The 19,913-nt window shown below is 33.0% G+C and overlaps 4 protein-coding genes and 1 long non-coding RNA gene across 9 annotated transcripts; 2 read left to right on the top strand and 3 right to left on the bottom strand.

Annotated features, from left to right (window-relative positions):
• The first annotated feature begins 229 nt into the window (after nucleotides 1–229).
• LOC101257162 (transcription factor BHLH089-like) lies at nucleotides 230–4,885 on the top strand. 3 transcript variants are annotated; one of them, XR_011220501.1, is made up of 7 exons: nucleotides 432–741; nucleotides 1,433–1,618; nucleotides 1,730–1,795; nucleotides 2,905–2,973; nucleotides 3,045–3,116; nucleotides 3,752–3,977; nucleotides 4,481–4,885. XR_011220501.1 is itself a non-coding variant. In XM_004237023.5 (6 exons), the coding sequence occupies exons 1-6, from the start codon at nucleotides 577–579 to the stop codon at nucleotides 3,878–3,880; spliced, it is 684 nt and encodes a 227-aa protein (XP_004237071.1). In that variant the 5' UTR covers nucleotides 230–576; the 3' UTR covers nucleotides 3,881–4,152. The 3 variants fall into 3 exon arrangements, 2 of the variants coding, with proteins under 2 accessions (XP_004237071.1, XP_010319491.1); XM_004237023.5 differs by lacking the exon at nucleotides 4,481–4,885 and having other exon boundaries at nucleotides 230–741; nucleotides 1,436–1,618; nucleotides 3,752–4,152; XM_010321189.4 differs by lacking the exon at nucleotides 4,481–4,885 and having other exon boundaries at nucleotides 430–741; nucleotides 3,752–4,152.
• LOC101257460 (protein SHORT HYPOCOTYL IN WHITE LIGHT 1) lies at nucleotides 4,225–7,343 on the bottom strand. The gene is made up of 4 exons (XM_004237024.5): nucleotides 7,139–7,343; nucleotides 6,852–7,070; nucleotides 5,099–5,164; nucleotides 4,225–4,667 (listed from the first exon to the last, which is right to left on the bottom strand). Exons 1-4 carry the CDS (start codon nucleotides 7,271–7,273, stop codon nucleotides 4,524–4,526), a joined length of 564 nt encoding a protein of 187 aa, XP_004237072.1. The 5' UTR covers nucleotides 7,274–7,343; the 3' UTR covers nucleotides 4,225–4,523.
• Nucleotides 7,344–7,867: 524 nt separating this feature from the next.
• LOC112941251 (uncharacterized) lies at nucleotides 7,868–8,980 on the bottom strand. The gene is made up of 4 exons (XR_003246345.2): nucleotides 8,837–8,980; nucleotides 8,415–8,685; nucleotides 8,095–8,314; nucleotides 7,868–8,008 (listed from the first exon to the last, which is right to left on the bottom strand). It is a non-coding gene; the product is annotated as an uncharacterized lncRNA (long non-coding RNA).
• Nucleotides 8,981–10,506: 1,526 nt separating this feature from the next.
• Nucleotides 10,507–11,883, bottom strand: LOC101257759 (transcription factor MYB1R1). Its single transcript, XM_004237025.5, has 3 exons — nucleotides 11,479–11,883; nucleotides 11,186–11,394; nucleotides 10,507–11,066 (listed from the first exon to the last, which is right to left on the bottom strand). The coding sequence occupies exons 1-3, from the start codon at nucleotides 11,732–11,734 to the stop codon at nucleotides 10,722–10,724; spliced, it is 810 nt and encodes a 269-aa protein (XP_004237073.1). The 5' UTR covers nucleotides 11,735–11,883; the 3' UTR covers nucleotides 10,507–10,721.
• A 2,940-nt stretch (nucleotides 11,884–14,823) lies between these two features.
• LOC101258059 (protein COFACTOR ASSEMBLY OF COMPLEX C SUBUNIT B CCB4, chloroplastic) lies at nucleotides 14,824–19,416 on the top strand. 3 transcript variants are annotated; one of them, XM_004237026.5, is made up of 8 exons: nucleotides 14,824–15,017; nucleotides 15,088–15,260; nucleotides 16,672–16,771; nucleotides 16,895–16,968; nucleotides 18,011–18,195; nucleotides 18,385–18,455; nucleotides 18,724–18,807; nucleotides 19,145–19,416. In XM_004237026.5, the coding sequence occupies exons 1-8, from the start codon at nucleotides 14,919–14,921 to the stop codon at nucleotides 19,199–19,201; spliced, it is 843 nt and encodes a 280-aa protein (XP_004237074.1). In that variant the 5' UTR covers nucleotides 14,824–14,918; the 3' UTR covers nucleotides 19,202–19,416. The 3 variants fall into 3 exon arrangements, 2 of the variants coding, with proteins under 2 accessions (XP_004237074.1, XP_010319492.1); XR_003246386.2 differs by having other exon boundaries at nucleotides 14,835–15,017; nucleotides 18,728–18,807; XM_010321190.4 differs by having other exon boundaries at nucleotides 14,835–15,017; nucleotides 15,081–15,260.
• Nucleotides 19,417–19,913: the final 497 nt, after the last annotated feature.

The raw sequence follows: 19,913 nt of genomic DNA, 5'->3' as shown, positions 1-19,913 counted from the left end.
ACATAGGATACTTCAAATAATTATGGAGTTACAAATTGAATAATTTTAAATCTTACCTGTATATTAAATCTTTTCTTTATTTTAAACATAATTACGTGGAAACAAAATTCCAAAAAATAAAGAATATTTAGAAAGGGATGGTCCTTCCTACTCTAAAAATAAAACAAGAAATATTTAATTTAAAATAAATAGAAAGCCTATATAACAAGATATGCCTAGAAAATAAAGAATAGTTAGACTTGTTAGTATTTGTTGCGGTACCTTTATAAGCTCTGATTATCAAATTATTATTTTGTTGTTATTAGATTTAATTCAAATTTTCTGGTTATTTGTTATGATAAAATTTATATATCTTGATAAAATCAATTCGATGTTTACACTCAAAATTAATTAAAAAAAAGTATTGGTTGGGTGGGGGTGCATAAGTGAGGTGATGTGGAAACCACTCTCCTTAGAAGTGACTTCTTTTCAACTCCCGAGGCTCTGTCACTCTCCAAACAGATCTCATCTCTCACACTGCTTTCATCTTTTGTTCACCATTACTATGCTAATTATATATGCATTATTTTTTCTGTAATGGATCCTCATTCTACTATAATGAGTGCGTTTCAAACTGCGACTAATTTGGCGGAGATCTGGCCCTATCACCATCTTCTCGACCACACTACTAATCACGCCGCCACAAAGCGACGCGACGATGATGAATCTGCTATTGCAGTTTCAACTAGTGGAAATGCCTTGGTATATATATCTCTCCTAACTAGTCACTTGCTTCACTACTTAATTTGATTGTCAATCTCAATTTTGTGAGGCATAGTTTGGATTTCATGAGAAAATTACATTTGAATATACAATGAAAAAGTCACGGGACTCTAAATCAGAAATGTGACACATAAATAGGAAGGAGAGAGTAAATTGCATTATAGATTGGAATCAAGTGTTTGGCTGAATCATTGATAGTTCTGGTATGGTACAGTATCTAAGTTAAAGAAAATTAATAACATTTTTGAATCTTAAAGTATAAATTTGAGGATATATTCATATATTGTAGGTAACAAAATGTCCTTTAAGCTTTTGGTTCTAAACATGCAAGCTGAAAAGTTGAAATAAATAAGAGGAAAGGCTCGGTCTTCTCAAAACAAACTAAAAATAAATTGAAACGGAAAGAGAAATATTCAATTGGCTACGCAGTCTAAGAGAGTTTCTGTTATTTTATCTAGCAGATTGATCTGCTAATTGCAAAAAGCTGGTGAAGACTGAATAGGGTAGTACTACATTTGTTATTGATCTTAATTTCCTGTTTCTTGGTGCAATGTTCAGCTTTGTATAAGTGGACCTTAGCTTGTTTCTAGTTGATATATATATATGTTGGTATCAAAATCTTGTGGTCTTTATTGTTCTTATATCTGTTAGTATTTTCTGGTGATTAAAGCAGACTGAATCTGATAGTAAGCGGCTGAAGGCCACAAGATCAAACGAGAATGGGGAATATTCAGGAGGGAATTCAGGAAAATCTTCAGACCAACCTGCAAAGCCACCAGCTGAACCACCTAAGGACTACATCCATGTGCGAGCGAGGAGAGGTCAAGCTACCGATAGTCATAGCCTAGCAGAAAGAGTAATTATATCCATAACTTTTTCTTAACTCGAATAAGTTGTTGAATGTTTGATATCAAATGATGGTTATTTGTAATCGATAATGGAACTTGTTGATACATTTGGTTTGCAGGCCAGAAGAGAAAAGATTAGTGACAGGATGAAAATCCTACAAGACTTGGTCCCTGGTTGTAACAAGGTATATGTTTCCTTTTCTTTCTACTGTGTCGAATAATCTAAAGCAATTACCTCATTGTGATGATCAACTGCTTCTCCATTTGTTCTTTTATTAGTTGTTAGATGAATCTGAAATATATACTAATAAGACAAATCAATGATTTCAATACCTGAACGATTGGTATACATTTTTTTGTGGTTTTGGACTGTACTACAGAGTTGTCTCTATCTTTCTTTGAGATGAAAGATTAAGTTTCACTGGCAAAGCCTGCTCTCGTAGTCCTCCTTATCAAACTGAGTCAATGTTGTACTCCTCTCAATGATATCAACTTCAGTATATAAAATACTTCATCTCTTCTAATTTATCTGACATTCTTGGTATTTCGAGATTCAAATGAGTTTTTCTTTGATCACATTTTTCTTCAATTGTTAATTATTTGTGACTTATAGTACTGACCTCTTTACGTAGTTTCCAAACATATAAATGTTATTTCACAAAACCTAAAAATTAAGCTCTCGAAATACGAAAGGTGTCAATTAAATTAGAACAAAAGGAGCAATAGTTGGCAAATTTCATAAAGACATACCATGCAAGCGAAGCCTTTGAGCTTGTCTTTATGATCAACTCTTTAATTTGTTGAAAATTCAGTTAAGTGGATACAAAGAGCTATGATCTGTTTGAACCACTTGTTTAAGCAACATCATGTAGGCTTCATCCTATTGTTCCATGTCAAAAGTCTTTTACTTGACCCCAGAACTGTATCAGCCTTATTGTTAGAAGAAATGCTGTCTTTCATTTGTTGGTGTTAAGAGAACCCTCTAACTCTACATGCATCCAATTGTCAGGAACATAAAGTGTAATGAACCTAATGTCTCTAATTACCTGCATTTCAGCCTACATCATTGGTTCTGATTTTAACATCTAATTTCTTCAGGAACATATAGCGGAATGAACTGATGTCTCTAAAGTTACGTGCATTCTAGCCCCATCGCTGGTGCTAGGATGGTAGAGATTTAAACCCTTATTCTCTTCACATAAATTAACATCAAAATGTGAATTCAATTCAATTACATGTATCTTTTACTTCTGAATGCAGTGGGAAAAGTCAGTTTAACATTGTTTGGTTACAGGTTATTGGAAAAGCTCTTGTCCTTGATGAGATAATCAATTATGTCCAATCATTACAACGTCAGGTTGAGGTATGCTCTCCACCTATCTTGTCTAGTTGAGACTTCTATACTAGGAGTAACATTTTCTCTTGATTCCTCAGTTCCTATCAATGAAGCTTGAAGCAGTTAATACAAGAGTAACCCCAACCATCGAAGGAATTCCTACTAAAGACGTAAGTGTTGTATGAGAAAATCTTTTTAGTAGTTGAATTCATTTCTTTGTTATAGCATGTATAATCTTGTTTGTCAAGCACTGTTAACTCCACTAGAACCTCATCTATCCTTTTCATGCCATAACTCTCTGTCAACCTTGAATATAGTACATGACTAACATTGAAGTTGGAATATGTTTGGGCATGGCCTCTGACTTCTGAGTCTGGCTTGGTACTAGCTCATTGAATGTGTAATTAGTGATTAAATAATAGTACCCCACATTTCTGAGACTTGGCTGAAACTATATTGAATAATGAATGATTTGAATGCTATGGATATTCAAGCATCTCGTTTTACAAGCTATACCTTAAGTTTGAAAATGAGCAAGCTTGCAGTGAGTGTGTATAACAGGAACCCACGATATGATTTTGCAGCACATTGAAATTTAGCTCCTTGTAAAACTAAGTGAGGAGTAAACAATTAAAGCAGAAACTGTAAAGAGACAATAAGAATACATTCTAAGATCCGAAAAAGAGGAAAATACATTCATTGATTGATTTCACAATGTAAGATAGCACTAGATTAGTACTTGGGGAGAGTTTTCTTCAAGTTTCATTCTCAGATGAATTCATAACGAAGTGCTTTGGTTTTCCAGTTTGGGCAGCAAACATTCGAGACAAACGCTATGGCATTTGGTTCACAAGGTACAAGGGAATATGCTGGGGGGACATCACCAGACTGGTTGCACATGCAGATAGGTGGTGGATTTGAAAGAACGACATAAAGTAAATAATTGGAGGCATCAAAGGCTAATAAATTCTTAGGAGGCTAATGCTTCCTCCAGGAACTGCCAAAATATATAACAGTTCCTTGATTTATAGGTAGATAACTGATCAGGAACAGATTTTTTGTATCATGTATGTCTTTAGGACACCGCGAACCAAATCATCATCTCCTTTCCTCCTTTAATTTAACAGCACATTTCTTTCAAATCAACTGAAACAAAAATGCTAAATGAATAGTACACGGGTGAGAATGCGTATTTAAGCATTCATATGTGCTGCTTTGCTCTGCCAAAACTATCACAATTAGAAAATATGAGCCTTGGGCATTAAACAGTTGTTAGTGTGCTGCGACAACATGAGTATTATATATAGCTCAAATTATAAGTGGTGTGTTAAGAGTTAAGACTCTTAACTATTCATTATAGAAGATTCCCAAGCACGGGAAGAAGGCTAATGAAGTCAAAAAGAAACCTTATAAACACACTCTACTCCCTATAAGATCTGCTGAGATCTTCAAACATGTAAAATTCACATTGCCAAATTAAGTCACTATTACTTACAGAACATTCTAGTTCTAATAACATCTTTTGTTTTTTAAGGAATTAATGATTCACCAGATGAAAGGTATGTGACTAGGCTCAATCATGCAGCGGGTCGTGTTCTGCCATATGAACTTCCAGCACTGTTGAAATCTGAACCGTTAGACTGAAAGTAGGAAACAGCCGACCAGAGCACACGTAATAACAGAATTGCTACAAAGACGGCACCACCAAGTGAGCAGACCACCTAGAAGGACAGAACCATCACTAGCAGAGTTCAATTGAAGATCAATATTTCACCCACCCAAGAGGAGAAGTTGCTCTATTTACCCTAACCATGCTCTAAATCAGAATAGAAGACATAAAATTGTTTTGTACAAAAACTTTCAGAAATTGTGATGTGTAATACTGTGATCTTCTTAAGTGGCTGAAGATTTTGATTTTGCAAGTCTTATGTTTGATAAATTATAATATCTCTTTTATATTGCATTCTTAGAATTGCATATCCGTTTACTTTAATTAGTGGGTTAAAGGCAGCTTGCATCCACAAAAGCAGCAGAAAGCCAGATTTGGTCAATGAGTAAATTCGTAAAACAAGCAACAAGTATTACAGAGTGTGTGTGTTTGGGGGTGCTTAATCAGGTAAAACATTCAAAAAATGACATGGCAAAGGAATACCTCAAGAAATGCCTTCAAGATGGAGAGTAAAGCCAAAATTAGAACGCCATCAACTGCAAAAGTTACCTGCATTCCTCCAACAATGAGAACGGATGGAAGAGAGGATTTTGAGCATAATTTATTTATATAATTCAACTAGAAGATCAAAACAAAACAAAACACCAAAAACGCTAGTAGCCCAAATATGTTAGTAAAAGAAGAAACATTGTATTATAGATGGTGTGAACTGATTAAAAGTTTATGAAGGTGGATGGACTTATGTTGACATGAAAACACAAATCAACTTAACTCTGAAAACTAAGAAGCATAATTCTTACACATTTGTAGATGTGACAATTACTACCATGCTATCTGACAAGTCATTGCAATTTGGTTAAAGTTAAACATTATTTTCCCTTTTAAACGGGTGGCTAAAGAATGCACCCATCCTAGTTGGGAACTAGACATATTCACGTTGGATATGGACGACACAATCTCAGTACTAAAATTGGGTGTTAGTAGTTGGATGTGACATCATGTGATGGCTATGTTTTGCAGGCTAAATTTTGAGAGTTAAAATCACCTCCATGCTTTTAAACACTCGAGGCACCACTATTTTAAATCTCATGTGTTAATTTTTGAGCTTGGCTAGGGTTCAATCATGGGAGGAGGATCAATTGGCTTAGAACTGTAGTTGAGGAGCAACATTATATCGTGTGAAATACATCAGGCCTGGGAAATGTTCTGTAACCCCACATGCTAAGAGTGGGGATTATTGACAAATGCACTAGAAAGCAAGTCAAGGACTTAAGAATTACCCTCTTATGGTGATGCATAAGTTGGTTGTGTTGACACAACCACAAGCCAAGTGCACAAACTTAAGAACTGAATATGTCCTTACTCGAGCAATGCTCAGTATCAAGTAAGAGGCAACCAATAGCCTTAGCCATTTACAGATGCACATACACAATTTAAGAGTTCCTTGCCATGAGTATTCTAACTAGTTAGAGTCAAAGCTTCAAGCACGAAATGAGTGGCCTGATGTGATTCAAAAACCCCAGTGAATACAAGCTCTACCACGATGAGATTTTCACCGAGCCGATGCTTAAGGCACTAGGAAGCATGAGAGTATTCTGCTAATTTACTTTGATCCCACGACCATGGCACCAGATTGTGTATGAAGGCTTGAGATGAGAGTAAACTGGGTAGTAGTTTAACGTGACCAAAAGCGTTCAAGGCCGCTCTCTCTGTAGGAGAGTTGATCCCTAATAACATTTATGTAAAAGGTGAAGAAAGGCCCTTGCCTCCCTCGACACATAAATAAAAGAAAGCTTATCATTCAATCCGAACCAATGGCCACCATACATCTACAGAAGTACCAGAAGAATGCTATTTTTTCAGCATCCTAATACAGTCAATTTCTTAGTCACCTCCCAGTCCAAGAAATATAGTTCTTCTTTTTGAGTACTGTGGTGTCCGAGCCAGCTTTCACACAACTTGACTAATTCCACAGGATGCACCAGCAACAAGTACCAAGTAACTCTGTCCACCAAGGCTAGAATCACCTAGTGTGCTTTTTGTCTCCCCTGGGAATTGATAGGAGTTTCTAATTCGGGTAGAATAAGCTGCAGTATAGCCTATAACATTATGGTTGTGCCTGGGAAAGGACACTGATTTCATGAACAAAGTCACTTAGAATTCACACAAAGTTGAAACCTATTGGATCAATTTATATGCTGAACAAATTATTAAAAGAGTGAGTTTGAAGATTTACAAGCTGTGGAGAAATGACGTCCGGCAGTATAGAGCGAGTAGCTTTCCTAGCACGCTTAGAAACCTTTGTGAACATACTCTGCACAAATCTAACTAGTAAGTCAATACTGCTCTCCGTCTCCTCTTCCTCATCGTTCTCTTCATCCTCCTCCAATAATTCATCATCTTCAAAATTCATTCGGTACATCCTTTCAGCTGCTTCTCCAATCGATCCATCAAACTAAAACACAAGCAAGAGATTAAATCAACAAAATTAAATAGGTCCAACTAAAGCAAAATGAGATCGACCTTGGCATGGCAAATTGTGAATCTGGGTTTTCGTAAAGGGAGAGCTAACAAGTGAGAAATTGGAGAAGATGAAGTTATTGAGTATAATCTCAAGGAAGATAGTGATGATAATCGCAGTACGGCAGCTCCCGCCATTCAATTTCTGATAAGATTGATTCGTCGTCCCTTTAAAATTTGATACAACGTTTGAATATTAGTTTCGTCATATATACTCTCATTAACTTTACTTATACGTATATAGTATGACATAGCAAATAGTTTCGAAACAGAGATGAAATTAAAAAGTGTTTTAAAAGATGAAATTATTACTTGGTCTTAAATTAAATTTATTATTAATTTCATCCTCATAATATTAACCGTCTTAAAAATGTTCATTTATTTGGCTATCAATCCCGTTAATTAAATGGACATGAATTCACCAAAATACCTAGAGTGAAGAGATGATTATCATCATGTTGATAACCAAGAGACATAGAAGCTAGATAATTTTGTGCTACTTCTTGTTGTGCATTATAAGAGTAATCTCATTTATAAAATAAGTGTCATATTCATCCCTAGGAGATAAATTTCATGATAAAAAGAGTAATTAATTTAAAACTTTCCTATTTATTTCATAGAAATACAAACTGAAACGTCACATTCATACATAAATACATAATGAAAACATTATTGCACATTTTATTCGAAAATACACACATATAAATTGGTAACTTTCTATATTATTATTACCTCATTTTTTGCATAGTGAACTCGATAGGATACGTTTTCCTTTGCCAACAACTCTTCCATTTCATCATAAGTATCAAAAATATATTGGTATAGGAGCTTTAGGTATATGGGGGTAGTTGTTGTGATGCATTTATGTCCCATCTGTGTAGTAACAAATTAAATTCGAACCAAGTCAATATTTTACTCATATATGTTAAAATATACTATATATGTTGAAATTATTTCACCTTTGAATGGCATCCGTGAACATTTCAAGTTCATCATGTGTTCCATAAACATCATACAAATCGTCTAATATGGACGCAAGAGAGATTATTTGAGTTGAAAATCTTCGCGCCCTACAATATTTGTGGCTCAAAGTACACTCCTATTATCCAAAAATAGGCTTCTACCAAACAATCTCGTGCAAATAAAAAGTTTCTTTCAACATCCAAACCTTTTCACCACCTGAATTTATTACGATAAAAAATCGAAAACTCATTTGGTGGTATATATTAATAATTCCCCCCCCCCCCCTCCCTCAAAATATCTAATTAAACATATGTACCTTGTAAGGCCACTTAGCTCTTTTTGATGCAACTTTTGCAACATGTTGAAGTCTAGACGTGCAAATTCAACACAACTCATGTTGTTGTAGATGTGTGTTTAAGTGATTCCTCAATTTCCTTTTCAAAATGATATGATACTCCAAATCTTTGGGTATTGTCAATAATCTCTAATAATTTTCTTGTTGATGTAGCATGATGAGCTTCTATTAACATCTTCTTCACTTCATCTCTAAGTTGTGCAACTCCTTCTTCTTCTTCATGATCAATATCCTTCAATAATAACAATTATACGTACAGTGACAGAATCAGAATTTTCATTTAAGAATATTCAAAATATTAAAAAAGTCAAAAAAAATAATAAATATTACCATATTCTATGTATATATAAAAAATAATTAGCGATAGATAGTTAATTAATTACCGTAATTGAAGAATCATATGCAAGGAAATAGTCACTCCAAACACTTGATGATAATCTACATATCGACGAGCTGATTTAGGAACATTCATATTGTTAATCTCCATCTTTAGTATTTAATTTTTACTTAACTTGAATGTTTTGACTACTAATTAAATTGTAAATGTTGCTCTATTTATATTATGCATTTTGACATGTCAACGATGGTGAGGACATTATATAATGGGTGTAAGGTAAGATTGAATATCTTCTTCTTTGAAGAAAGAATATATAATTTGTTTAAGTCGTTTATTAATTTGTAAAATATTCTTTAACCAAAGTAGAAAGTTTATTTCACATTATGTATATATAATAATAAGATTTTTTTATAAAAAAAAATAACCCCGTTAGCGATTGCAGTGTAATAATTACTTTGGACGTATCATAATTCCGAAAAATCATATCTTATAATAAGATTTGGAGAATTTCGTGTTGCTTACTTTTGGTAATTGACATGCAAATCAAGTGAGACATGATAAAGTAAATAATGTCATTATCTTGTTACATAAATAAAATCCGACCCTATATATTAAGGGGATAGTTCAAGTTTTAATTTGTAAAAATATTTTATCAATACATTATTTACGCGTGAATGATATGTATCCTGCAGAGTTAAACACTTAAACTTAACTTTTTTTTTTATAAATAAAGATTAAATATGATATTTTTTACCATAAATTAATAACTATGTCCATTGCAAAACAATGTTGAGTTTAATTAAATTGTGGTTGACATGATGTATTAGGAGATTTTGTGGTGTGGTTTGAAGAGCAAAGAAAGGGCAACATGAAAATAAAAATGGAGGAAGCAGTCGTGATTTTTGGGAAGCCTTAAACAATTTATAACGGAATAATAAATAAAGTCAATTTGTTGACACTTATTAATTTGTACCGTGTGAAGGAGTTGGAGGGATGGAGGAGTGTCAATTTGGGAGCCGAGATGTTTGTTGTAGTTGCAAATAAGATGATTATTAAAAAGAAATTGCCTTCGCTTGATACAATTAAATGTAATGATGACTCTTATTTTGATTTATTAGTTTTTAATTGTAAAATTCTTATTAAAAAGTAACATTTATTCTCTTTATCATGGCGTTACAGAAAAATCAATGAATCAAGTTGCTGATCATCCTCAATTTCTTATTATTGATTTACTCATATTTGATTGAATAATGCGTAAAAAAAATCATTTTTTTTAAAAAAAAGAACCATATCTATAGATAGAGATATTAAGGTTTAAAATAAAACAACTCTTTATATTAAAGACTATTTTGATCTTTTTTTAAAAAAATGTAGGCCATTTATGTGAATATTTATTATACTTCTAAGTATCATATAAACAGTAAATAGGTAATCATCTAATCTACGATAATTTTTAACTTAAAACAAATAAGTCAATTGATAATTCAATTAATTTTCGAATAAAATTTAATTAGCCCCTCTCTCTTGTATTTCACCTACCAATATGACAAAAAATAAGATAAAAACAACAATTGAATTTCAATTTCCTAAAAAATAAACTAGTCCATTTCAATTACATTATTAATAATAACATCATGAGTGGCATTTGACAAGGATAGTATCAACTTGAGGTGCTATATATAATCACTAAAGACCACAAAAATAAACAACACATAATTAACTAAACAACAAAATCATCACAACTAATGAAAACAACACCATATGTATACAACAAAACAAAAGCAATCACCATCATCAATCACCTAATTAAAATTTTCTCCATAATCTAATCCCACTAATTAATATCTAATCTTATCTAACTAATAATTAAACCCCACTTAATTACATCACATGTATCTTAAAATTAAACTAATAATAACAATCATTATTCTTCAAGCCACACTAATTATACTATCCCCACTAGTACTACCATTGAACCCACCAGACATTGCCGGCTGGAAAGCCGTCGAATGCCTCGGTGGCGACGGCGAGTTCTCGTTACCCGCCACCGTCACCAACGCTGACGTGGACAGGTTTAAATTGAGATCTGCCATTTTTGATGAAGGAGGAACAGGAAGAGCTGGTATTGGCCTAATAGGCTTCATGGATTTGTTCATTCCTATCTCCGACGAACTTTCTCCGGTGACCGGTAACTTCACCGGCGACTCTAGCCGGAAAACTGACATCCGACAATCATTCATTTGCTTATTATCTTCCAATTTAGCAGCACCCTGAACCTAAAACATTGGAAAAATCAAAATTAGAGGCACGAAACTATTGATTCAACGGAACCTATTACTTTTTTTTTGATTCGATTAGTTCGTATAACGAAAATTAAAATGTTAAAAAGGCTTACAGTATCAGTGGTGATGTCGAATAGACTAGACCTCCGGCGTCTACGATTATTGTTGTTACGCCGGAGGAAGTACTTTTGAGCATGACTGGCTACTTGTGTTGGAGTTCTTGTTTTAACGAAGTTTCTAGAAATTCCTCTCCAATCACCTTTTCCTACTTTCTGTAATCCTAACAAGAATAGTTTGTGCTCTTCTTCTGTCCACGGTACACCTAACGAACAACAAAAATTAGAATTATGAAAAGAAAAAAGAAAAACAATACATGTAAAATGAGTAATGTATAGATATATTATACCTCGTTTACGTTCACGACTCCTAGCGGAAGGATGAACAACGTCATCAGAAGCATAGCCGGTGTTAGAATGATCTTGGTGCTGCTGCTCCATGTCCAACAAAGCAAGATTATTCATGCTAGCACTTTTTCTAAATGAACCACCAGTAGCAGCAGCACCTTCCATCATTCTAACACCAAAGAGCATGAACCCTTTTACGTATGTCTGGGGTTCATGCTCTTTGTTTCCGCTTTGAATGAAGAATTCGTTATTAGACATGGTGCTAGGCAATTTTAATTTTGTGAGGAAAAAAAATGAAATGATTTATTTGTTGGCGTAAACCATATGGTAAAAGGAAGGAAATTAGGGGGAAAAGAAAAAGAACAATAAAGGAATGGTTATGTTTAGTCAATTATTGACTATATACTAAAAGTATAGTCAATTTAATAAAAGGTTGTATCTGGTCCGGTGATGCTTCGAGGAAGCAACTTCTATCTAATTTTTATTTTTATTTTCTAAAAAAGTATAGAAAATACTCGATTAATTTTATTTTTAAATTATTGATAGTCTAAAAATATTTTTACATTCAATTAACTAAATTTAGATAAATCTACGTAAATTATTAAATGAATAATACTTAATTATAACTCAAACAATAAGTTATAGCATTTCATATCTACTCTTTAAGAACACGATAATGATGTATATCAATTAACACTTCTTTTTAAAAAATATAGCTAAAATGTTACATCTTTACTGATATATTATTAATCTTCATATTTTTATAATGTCTTAAAAGTTATTGTATTTTACTATTTGAAAGTAAAAAAATTATTTAGGAAGGAATGATGTTTTATTATAGTACTTTTAAAACATTAATGTTGTCCAAAGGATTAGATGATCTCTAATATTGATGTAAGACGTTGTGTTTTTGGCTTGAAATGCTTTGGTTCATAGTGGGACGATAAAGATAATAAAAATACCAATTATTTATATAATAAAATGACATCTAAAATAGTCACGTGGCTAAAGAAAGATAAAAATTTTAAAATAAAGGATGGTGGAAAGAGCATAGTGACTCTCCACCATCAAAATGGTATATTCTCCAATCCTTTTGGAAAGATTTGGTTGTCTCTATTTGTTAATAAAGTATATTACATACACATTTGATGGTAGGGGTTCATTTGTATCGATATGACGTCAGTGGTATATTAATGAGATTGTTTCATTTTTAATGAAATATTTTAAATCTAAATTTTAAATATGACAAAAATCATGTTAAAAGCAATATTTCCAAATTAACTCTGCAATTGACAATTTAAATTTAATTAAACATTTAATAGATGCTTCAAACGCTAAAAAAACCAAACAAAAAGAAAGAAAGATGTAGAGGTTCATTTGTGAGGATGAGAAAAGTCATTAAGACCCCACTCATCTACTCTTTTCTTAATTGTGTGGTTCTAGTGGATATCCTTTTAGTTACTTTTTTCTTTGTCTTTCCCCCTTTACTTTTATGTGATCCAAAGTGCAAGCACCTTTGGGTTGATTACAAGATCGATCCATCTTGATCTTGGTATGTTCTAACCATTAAAAAAGGGGTTCCTTTTGTATAACTAATTAGAGTTGTACATATATTAATAATATATGAACGAATTTATATAGAGAGAGATTATTTATTAATGTAGTAGTTATTTCATATTTTACAAGGCATAGTATAATATATAGATTATTATATTAGTTATATAGATTTTTAAATTACAAATCAAATATCATATTAATTTTATACATAAATGACTTATTTCTTAATCAACTATCAAATATAATATAATTTATGCAGAATTTTATATAAGCATAATTTACATCTAAATTAACTATCAAACGACCCCTAAATATTGTAATAAATTGAATTACGAAATGATAACATAAGAATTTAATCAGACAACCTCTAAAGTATTGTAATAGATTGATTTACGAGATGATGATAATATAAGAATTTTATAAAATATAAAAATTTTCCCTTGCACGAAATAATAAATCAATCGATATTTAAATTAAAAACATAAAAAGCCAATACATATAATGGTTAGGTGTGCGTTTAATTTTTCTTGCCTCTTTCTCCTTTTTCAATTCTTCCAATATGTAATATAAAAAAATAAATACAAAAGAAAACCACCACTATTTCACATAATTAATTAAAAAATAAAATAGGTCATAGTAGTATATGTGATTCTTAGCTGGAAAAGAAAGGAATAAATATCACAGTATAAAAAATTGAACAATACCTCATTAAAATCGATTTTTTTTTTACATCTAATTTGTATTTGATTGGAGACAAATTAAATTAAAATATCCTCTAGTTTAATTTAACGCACTATTGTTAAATCTAATATGCTCAAACCATCAATTGCTAAAGGTCCACAATTGCTTTCCTTCAACTTGATTTTTCCTAATCGATTTAGGCTATGACCAAGGTAACATCAAAGAGGTTTAGTCCCTTAGGCTTAGAATTATTAAATAATTGATTGAATATGTGATATTTATATGTGTTAGATTATTAAATAATTAATTGAATATATGATATTTATGTGTTAGATTGTGAACGCATAAAATTTTGAGAAAGGACAAGGCTCTAACAAAATAACTTGTATTTGAGCTCTTCAAAATTATGATTAATTGGGGTTCGATTTGATTTAGACTCTGTGTTGAGTTAATTGCTTATTGATTAGTCTTCAAATCTGTCTAAACTAGATGATATGAATTATATGCTTGAAATGCAAGATTGGTGTATATATTATTTTAATGTGCTAGAGTACCATGTTGGTACATATACTATATATACACATATTATTTTATTGTGAATTGGGTATCACATTGACACATATATACATATAATTTATATTGAATCATATACCACATTGATACATATACATATATGGATTGAATATCACATTGGTATGGTATATGAAAAGAGCTAGTCCCTTACAAGTCATGGCTATTGACATAAAGTAGTCCCTTATCATGTATAAACACTTTATTTACGGTTACGTAAGTTCATGTTGTATAAGTAATAAATGACTGGATAATATGTTGGTGATATGTTACTCTTGTGGTGATTATATTTGTTAGAGCGTGAATTGTCTATGTGTTAGAGTTTGATTTATTTGCTATTTAATTTACTTGTTTCTTGTTTTAAATTTGAGTAGACCTATAATTAACTTTTCTTTTATTGACAGTATAATGTGTTTTACAAGCGAGAGATTATTAACATTTCTATGTACCAATAAATTATTGATACTATCTTGTACGATATAACGTATCTACGTATTGATAACCGCTAAATCAAATTAATAAATTTAGAATTTTGATGATTTGGCCGCTCAGAAATGATTTAGGTGGAATAAAAAAAAGGAAGAAATATAGGAAACAAGCTAAGGTATTATCCATTTTATGAACCATCGGAAAAATGGAAGCGGGAAATCTGCTTCGGTTAAACCAACCGCCACAACGACATGTCCATTCTCGTCGTTTCTCTCACAGTCGAACTCTTACTCTTAATGTGAAGGTACTCTATCAATTCCACATTAATAATTTATTCCATCTTCTATGAATGTGTTTAAATTTGTAGGTTTCAGGGAGAAATTGGGTATAGAGGGATGAAGCCACGGAGGGAATGGATAGCTGATTGGGTATCTAATAATGATGATTTGGTTCGGAGTATGCCAATTTATGTGGGTGGATTGTCTTTATTGGCTGTTCTATTCAATCGTACTCTATCTGGTATTGCTCCAGTCGCTGATGCTAGCAGGTTAGCTACTTTATTTTACGCTGCATTTGCTGTTCTACGTCTTCAAACAACCATTAATTTTTCGTCTTTTACTTGAGTTTGGTGAACTTGAACTGCGGGTCTCCCGAGGTAGCAGTAAGGTTTGGGTACTCTGCCATCTCCAAACGTGGGTATGTTGTTGTAAACAAGGAGTAGTTTTAATTTTTGTCAAGTAATTCAAGAGGGCTGATAATACTAAGGGCTCCTTTGGTACAAGGGATAAGGATAACTTATGGGATTAATTTTAGGATGTGTTTATTACATGTTTGGTTAGGATAAAATCGCAGGATGAGTTATTTTGAGATTGTAGTGTTATTTTTTATTCCATAGGTGAGGGTGAGATAATTTGTTTCCAACCAAATGAACCGTAAGACTTTAATTTTCATATGCTTACACTATAAGGCTACTTAAAAATACCCACTATAGTAATTTAAGAAAGAAGGAATATATCTGTTTTTACAAGTTAAAAAGCTTTGCTAATATGAAGTGTTTTAGCTAAAGTTTGGTTTAAAAGGGGAAAAAGAAGAGAAAAATGCACATACACACTGCTACTAAAGTATGAAAAGTGATTTACATATGACTTAATGTAGATGAATTGATGCAAGTTTTGTTTTATAAGGTTACACCTATTTAATGATTTTCTCTAACAAAATGAGATTTTGGACAAATACATCAGAGACATGTTTTAATAGGTGAATGCTTTCTTTTTGTTTTAGAAACAAAGAAAAGGTCTTGGCCTTTTGGAAATAGTTAGAGAAGTTTCGTAATAGCCCAATCAATACTTCTTGAAATGATCATAGTAGCTCTTTTGGTATTGATCAACCCAAGTCCCAAGGGGGTATATAGTTGCTGATAATTGAAAGAGAATGCTGAACTCCTCCAATAACTCCAATTACCAATAAAACCTATGATATTATGCCGGGAGAACCTCAAAGCTTGTTCAGTAGTCATTGTTAAAGACATAAGTCCCACATTGGTTAAATATGGTTTTCCCGATTAGTTTGTAAAGATCTTGGTTGTTCACCTTAGGTTTTAAATTAGTTGTTTTTGTTCTTTCATGTGGTATCATACCAACTTTAGTAAGCTTATTGAGACGAGAGACGGTGTTAAAAATGTAGTATGAGAAAAGTCCCATGTTGGTTAAACAATTATTTCCAAATCAGTTAATACCGATTTTGAATTACTCCACCTATTACCCATAGATTTTGAGTTGAATGCATAAGTTCTTCGACAATCATATGTAACTGAAACAAGTATGTTTCTTTTAGGAGCAGCAGTTTCTTTTTATGCAAATCACATTGGAAACAGTTTTAAGCTTTCTATCTTCCATTTGGTTTAATTTTCTGTATGTTCACGGGCCACATTATTAACTGTTTGCTTCCAAATTACACAGTTCTCAATCCAGAGCAGATTTATTGACACTTGGGTTGGCAGTTACCAACATCTTAAATGGTCTTGTTTGGCTTTCAATCCGACCAAAATCCATATCTGTGGTGAGGGCTGTATACACACTTGCTTTCTTTGTATCCAACTCTTTCTCCTCAGCTCCTTGTTTATTTCTCCTCCTGTAGATACACCATATGATTAACTGATATGTTTAAGCCTTTTGTTTTCAGGTAAATCCTAAGGGTGTGGAGTGCCAAAGAATAGCTTCTCACCTACCAGATTTTGTTATTTCTGAGCTGCTATGGTATTGTATCTTTAAGCTGGAACATTTTTTGAAATAGGTCTTTATAACTTGCTCATTTTTATACTTTAATATCACTTATAATATTTATTTGATATGTTTATGCTATATGTACATATTACATAATTTATGTAATGAATATGCATTGTACTCAAGGAACGACACTGATCATCTTTATCTTAGCGAAGAAAAATTCAGATTGAAGGTCACCTATATGTGAAAGTTTCGCCCCGTGATACTCCTTGCAAAGTCATAGGGAAGAGAGCTAGGTTCTAGAATCAAATGCTTATTGATTTAAATTGATCACTAGTCTTTGACAGAGAGGCTTATTGCACAAAAAACGAAACTTTATTAATTAGTCGTTGAGATTATAAGTATTCAATGTTTACGTCTTTTGAGGTACTTAGAGAAGTTTTTTGTTGACATGATAGGCTTATGTTGATTTAGAAGGGACCCTTCACCTAACTACGAATCTGGGGATTTGAGTTACCAATGGGTGAGAAAGTGGGAAAAGCCACTGGCCTCTGAGGAGAAGGCGTTCTCGGGGGCTGGATTTTCCATATAAAAAATGTGTGTGTTTTTGGTAATGATAGTGGGAAAGAGCATCATTTGATGCTTTGAAATATAGTTGGTTGTATAAATGAAAAGGTGGCATCATTTCTAAATAGTGAATGGTGTGTGAACTTTCCGTTCATTAACACAATTGCAGCTTGTGTACTTTACAGCACTGATATATTAGACAACTCATCCCGAAAAAGAATGTGTTAAATAAATCCTTCAACATACTTCTACGCGCAGGGGCTTAGGTCCACACTTATATAATAACCAGTCATCAATTGAAAGCGGGGCAAGATGGTGCTGAAGTGCAATTGGTCTGAACCTTCCACTAGCAACTGTTCCAGTATGCAAATGATATCTAACCAAGAAAGCACTGTTTTATACATTTCCTGACACTTTTAGATGAGAAACCTTTGTAGCTTGGCCATCATGAATGTGACTTCTTGATGATTTAACATGTCTGCCTTGCTCTTTTGTCTATCCTCAGGGCATGGAATTCTCTATCAGATGTCACATGCTGCAGGTCTCTGGTCGTTGTTTATGATGGAAAATGTATCCTTCAAACTGGGTTTGCTGCTGCATCTTTATCTAATGGAAGTGATGCAGTAGCTGTGGACAGTAATAAATTTATAGAAGGATCACTTTACCAAGGAGTTCTAAAATCTGCATCACGTAAGTGATATCACTAACTTTTCTTTTGTGCTAGCTTTTAAGATATAGTTATATCTGTGTTTTCCATTAGGCAAGTGGACAAATGAGATTATGAGCCCTGAGAGCATGTTTTGAAAGATGAAGACACCATTTAAATTTATCTTCAGACCCCAAGTTTAAATTACACATGCTTGATTGTTGGTATTTCAGAGAGCTACTTGGCCAACTTATCTCTTTATCCTGGGAAGTCGGAGCTACCATTTCTTCCTTCAAATACACAGGTAGTACTAATTCCTGCTTTCTCCCCCCTTTTCCCAGTGGCTCAACACTCTGGCTTGTTTCACCCAAGTTTACAATATCAGTTGTGCTAAAAGATATACCTCTATAAACGCAAAATGAGCATTTCTCTCACCAAAATATGTTTTATCATTCAAGGTGTCTGCCCAATATACATCTATAGGATCTCTTCTATCATGGATTCTTCATATTGTCATGTTTATAGGTTGAAACTTTACCGAAAGGTTATTAATAACCATATTTCTTTACTAGGCAGTAATCTTGCAACCTTTAGGAGACAAAGGAATTGCCATAATTGGTGGTGATACAATTAGAGGATTTACATCTTCTGACCAGGTATGGATCACCATTCATGTTGCGCTTATATAGTTACTGATATTCCCCTACCTTTGGTTTGAGGCCTATGTGATCATACTATCTACACTTTGGTGACATGAAGTACATAACACTTCCATGGTTGTATTTATACTGAGTGTGAGCTCTATTTACCGTGGTTTTCATTATACTGTGTGTGAGCTCTATTTACCGTGGCTGTCATTATACTGTGTATGAGCTCTATTTGTTATCTAACTACTTGTTCAAATATCTATGAAGTTCACCCTTTATATTAGTATCCCCGTTTTCCATCTTTCAAACACACCTTTGCCTCATGTTTTTCTCCTTTATTTGACAGGCATGGATCACATTGATCGGAGAGAAGTTAGATGCTACACTGACAAAAGTTATTTGACATTCATAGTGGCAGTGCAAAATGGATGTTTTAAGATATTCTAACAGCAGTATCATAAGTTCAAGTGTTTGCTATAATCATGTCTAAATTCAAAGTGATTTTCCTTCCTTTAGTTTATGTTGCACAGATGGCCATGCATTCTAGACAATAAATATGTATCATCTCTTGACTCTTATATTTGGACTCCCTCTCCAAAAGGAGGACTTGCAGTTTCAGCTTGTTTTTATTTTCTACTGACGTACACAGGTGTTCCCTACATCTTTTAGAGGCAACCTTTGGCTATTGTGAAATATATCATTTATTGGTTCATTTCATCACTTATGTAGGCACAAAGAGTGGTAATTTCTTTCCATGATTGTTTGCTTTGAAATGATTTCCCTGCGAGCTTTAGCTCTGCTGTCATGTTGATTGGTGAGTGGCTGAGATACTGTAGGAGGTAACATTTTCATCTTTCTTGTGAGAAAATGAGGAAGATAATATCCAGAGAAAACCAATATGGCAATTTCATTCCTGGACCTTCCATCTCCAAAGGCATAGTTAATAGTTATCCCAGAGACAACAAATCGTCCTTGATCTAAATGGTAAATTGTTGTAATGCATTGAGTAATTCCTTATATGCCTTGTGTGTATAGACTTCATGTTTTAATGCGATATATCATGCATATTATACTTGATGGCTCATTTGATTTTGTTCGTTGTGATTTTGATTAGA

Source organism: Solanum lycopersicum, chromosome 4, assembly GCF_036512215.1.
Source record: "Solanum lycopersicum chromosome 4, SLM_r2.1".
Lineage (NCBI taxonomy): Eukaryota > Viridiplantae > Streptophyta > Magnoliopsida > Solanales > Solanaceae > Solanum > Solanum lycopersicum.
Note: the sequence above shows the minus strand (reverse complement) of the source record. Positions and strands in the feature narration are given on the sequence as shown.